Source organism: Doryrhamphus excisus, linkage group LG20, assembly GCF_037039965.1.
Source record: "Doryrhamphus excisus strain RoL-2023G ecotype Guam linkage group LG20, RoL_Dexc_Guam_v1.1, whole genome shotgun sequence".
Classification (NCBI taxonomy): domain Eukaryota; kingdom Metazoa; phylum Chordata; class Actinopteri; order Syngnathiformes; family Syngnathidae; genus Doryrhamphus; species Doryrhamphus excisus.
In genome coordinates this window covers 4,138,220-4,142,452 of record NC_136376.1, presented here as the reverse complement: position 1 = coordinate 4,142,452, position 4,233 = coordinate 4,138,220, and the positions used below count along the sequence as shown (strand labels likewise).

General features: G+C 38.5%; 1 protein-coding gene across 1 annotated transcript; it reads left to right on the top strand.

Moving 5' to 3' along the window:
• The first annotated feature begins 618 nt into the window (after positions 1-618).
• On the top strand, positions 619-1,540 carry sf3b5 (splicing factor 3b, subunit 5). The gene is made up of 2 exons (XM_058058646.2): positions 619-740; positions 1,064-1,540. Exon 2 carries the CDS (start codon positions 1,065-1,067, stop codon positions 1,323-1,325), a length of 261 nt encoding a protein of 86 aa, XP_057914629.1. The 5' UTR covers positions 619-740; position 1,064; the 3' UTR covers positions 1,326-1,540.
• The last annotated feature ends 2,693 nt before the right edge of the window (positions 1,541-4,233 follow it).

Below are 4,233 nucleotides of genomic sequence, written 5' to 3'. Positions count from 1 at the left end.
TGACTTCTCTCATACATGCACACACATCACTATTAGATATTTGATATATAGATATATAGATAGATAGATAGATAGATAGATAGATAGATAGATAGATAGATAGATAGATAGATAGATAGATAGATAGATAGATAGATAGATAGATAGATAGATAGATAGATAGATAGATAGATAGATAGATAGATAGATAGATAGATAGATAGATAGATAGATAGATAGATAGATAGATAGATAGATAGATAGATAGATATCAAGACAAAAGGTGTATGACAAAGGTATTACAATATGGTATAAAAAAATAAAAGCTTGCTTTGAAGACCCTACTGTCATGCATGATATTTTTAATTCCACGTTTTACATGTTTAGATATTGTTGCGACAAGGTATCGGACCATAAATTTGAAACAATTAATAAATCAATCATAATAAATAATTAATAAAAACAATTTGAACAGTCACATCACTGAATTAAACAACGTACGCTCCATATACTTTTTACACCAAACGTGCCAACATACTGCTAGTGTTAAACCATTGCTTTGCATACATATGATGATGGTACAATTAATAAGATAAAAATACGAAGGAAAGTAAATATTTGTCCGTGTTTGGGGAATGGGGAAAAATATTGCAAGTTCATGTTTCACGTCGGAACGTTTTTTGTCTGAACGGACACACCGGAAGTCTTCTCCACATCGACTTGTAACAATTTGAGACGTTAGCGTCGTAAACCTTTCCAGAGTAAGTTTATTTCCTTGAACCTGTCTTAGACGAATAATGCTGCAAATAATAAGTTTAAGGCTATTATAATCGTCGGTTGTGTTTGGATTAATGTCAACATTTTGCTTTTTCTGTCGTTTTTAATTTTAGCGGTGTTAGCAAGCTAGCTCGCTCGTTTCCTGTTAGCGTTAGCTTGCACCAAACAAAGCATGTTTGATTGCGAAATAGGTTATGATAGCTTAATATGTTATTATTACAAAAAAGAGACGAAACAAGGTAGTATTTTGTTATTTTCATTAATACAAATAATCGTCAAGCTGTGTTCCACTTACCCTTCCTCGCAGCATGACGGACAGATACAACATCCACAGCCAGCTGGAGCACCTCCAGTCCAAGTACATTGGCACCGGGCACGCCGACACCAGCAAGTGGGAATGGCTGGTGAACCAACACCGGGACTCGTATTGCTCCTACATGGGACACTTTGACCTCCTCAACTACTTCTCAGTGGCCGAGAATGAGAGCAAAGCGCGCGTCCGCTTCAACCTAATGGAGAAGATGCTGCAGCCATGTGGACCACCGGCAGACAAACCTGACGACGCCTAGACGCTTGTTTTTTTTTTTTGTATTTTTACATTCACAAATCACAAATGGACTAGTCTTCATCGATTTCATTCTGGAACTTGAGGTTCTGCAGCTATTTTTTTCTGTTACTTGAGCCAAACTTGCGAGCAGGAAGAAAAATGCAAGTTTATGGCTTTTAAACAACTGCCGTGCTTTGCTTATTCATTATTAATTAAATCATATTTCTCACCAACCGACTGCACCTATGTCCAAAGCTGACAGGTTGTTTTAACCGTGCCGTCCATCCGCTTATTTGGGAGCCACTCCCACTATACAGTCCCCCCATATTGAGATATACACCATAAATATTAGTCCTATGTTTATTTTATCGACATATTTCGAGTACTTGACTGTGAAAACATAACATGGAAGGGGTGTTAGCATGCTAACACCTTACATAAAAACGCTAATAGTGTTTGTATAAGTGCCTGGCTCTGAAAATGTCCACATAATTTAGCATGCTAACACCTAGCATAACACTGTCTGCTAGTATACTCATGTTATCATGCTAGCAATGTTAACATTTAAATTTTAGCATGCCACCACCTAGCATAATAGCACAAATAGTGTTTATATAAGTGCCTACCTCTGACAGTGTTAAAGTCAGTATCATTTAGCATGCTAACACCTAGCATGATAGCACAAAGTTTCTACTTGATTCATATTCATGAAATGGAAAAAAATGCTAGTATGTGTGTTGGAATGCATGTTAGAATGCTAACGAATGCTAACATTTAATGTTAGCATGCTAACACCTTGCATAATAGTTTACCTATGAAAATGGCTAATGTGACAATGCTATATGCATGCTAGCAATGCATACGTGAGTGCCACGTGTTTATATACAGTATGTATATATATATGCCAATGTTAGCATGCTAGCAATGCATACGTGAGTGCTACGTGTTTATATACAGTATGTATATATATATATATATATATATATATATATATATATATATATATATGCCAATGTTAGCATGCTAGCAATGCTAATGCTAAACAGATAAAGCTTGGTGTAGGTACTAAAACGATTACCTTCTGGGGCATTCAGGGTCCTAGAATTTACAGGTGGATAATTATGTGTGAATTACGGTAATGAATTGATCAAGTCTACTTCAAACATTCCTAACAGTGAAGGGCATCACATTTACACTTACACAATTGGGACATGTCCGCTAGGGAGTATAGGAAGTAGCAGCACTTATACGCAATTACTTTATAAATGCAGTTTTGTGCTCTTATCTTTTATAAACTAATGCAACACTTAACTCCATAAACAAACATTTACTGTTTTCATAAAGAAATATGAAGTGCACACATGAATTATTAACCATTGTAGCTTCAGGCGACCCAAACATGAATTATTGACCTTACAGCTTCAGGCGAGGGTGTATTCATAGGGGAGAATATGTGTGCTCCATGAATAAATGATTCAATTGCACCGCATAGCATGGAGAGTCGTTCACTTACATGTAATTGTACTTGATCTCATTAGATTATGTATTTTTGATTCAATTGAACAAAAAAAACACCATCTGTTGGTTTATTGCAGGGGTGTCCAAACTTTTTCCACTGGGGGCAGAATGCTGAAAGTTGACGGATGCAGAGGGGGGGGGGTCTACATTGATATTTTTCACAGATTGTAGGTAATTGTGGGTGTAATTGTAATTACAGATTGTAATTGTAGGTAATTTAACCGCTATATAGTGGTTAAAACGTCTCCCTTGTGTATGCATGTTGGGTTAATTGACGACTCCAAATTGTCCATCCCGCCTCTCGCCCGAAGACAGCTGGGATAGGCTCCAGCGACCCTTGTGAGGAAAAAGCGGTAGAAAATGAATGAATGAATGAATTGTCCATAGGTATGAATGTGAGTGTGAATGGTTGTTTGTCTATATGTGCCCTGTGATTGGCTGGCCACCAGTCCAGGGTGTACCCCGCATCTCGCATCCCGAAGACAACTGGGATAGGCTCCAGCACCCCCTGCAACCCTTGTGAGGTTAAGAAATGAATGAATCTCAATATGGGGGGATACTATGGCATCTGGCTGAGGTCCGCGCCGTCCAAATGCTTTTTCGGGGAAAAAAAAACAATATATGAATAAATATGAATCAGGGAAAAAAAACGATAAATAGCTTCCCGCCATCCTAAGACATGCAGCATTTGACGTGTGTCTTTAAAAGAGATGAAAATACAGGAATAAAAAAGGTGGCTTTGACCTGCCGATGGGAACTTGTTTACGACTGTGATGAGTCACTGTTGAGAGATGAGTCAGCGTGATGAGGTCATTATTGTTGTCATGTCTCTTTGCGGGGCAATTCCTCGCCATCTGTTCCCCCTGCCACACTGATGGAAACAACGCTGCCCAGCCAGGCGTGGACCAAACACACGCACACACACTACCGCGCTACACTTCCTCTCTCCTTCCTTGAGGGACCTTGAGGTAATGATGCCTGCAGCGGTCAATAAATGGAAGCAGGTAGAATCCTATAGTACTTCATTAGCCTGCTAGAAACATCTACCCACCCTCTATGGACCAAACAAGGCCAGCTGTGAGACAGTCACTCCAGGTCAAAATATATATACATATATACATTTTTATATTTATAAAAAATTAATAGTAAAATTATGAATCTAGCATTATTTTATATTTCATCATTAAATATTCAATAAATAATCGCATCCGTATGATAGCACGGTACTCAGTATTTACATAAGGCGAGAGGCGACGTACCCTCTGGACTGGTGGCCAGCCAATCACAGGGCACATATAGACAAACAACCATTCACACTCACATTCATACCTACGGACAATTTGGAGTTGCTAATTAACCTAGCATGTTTTTGGAATGTGGGAGGAAACCGGAGTACCCGGAGAAAACCCACG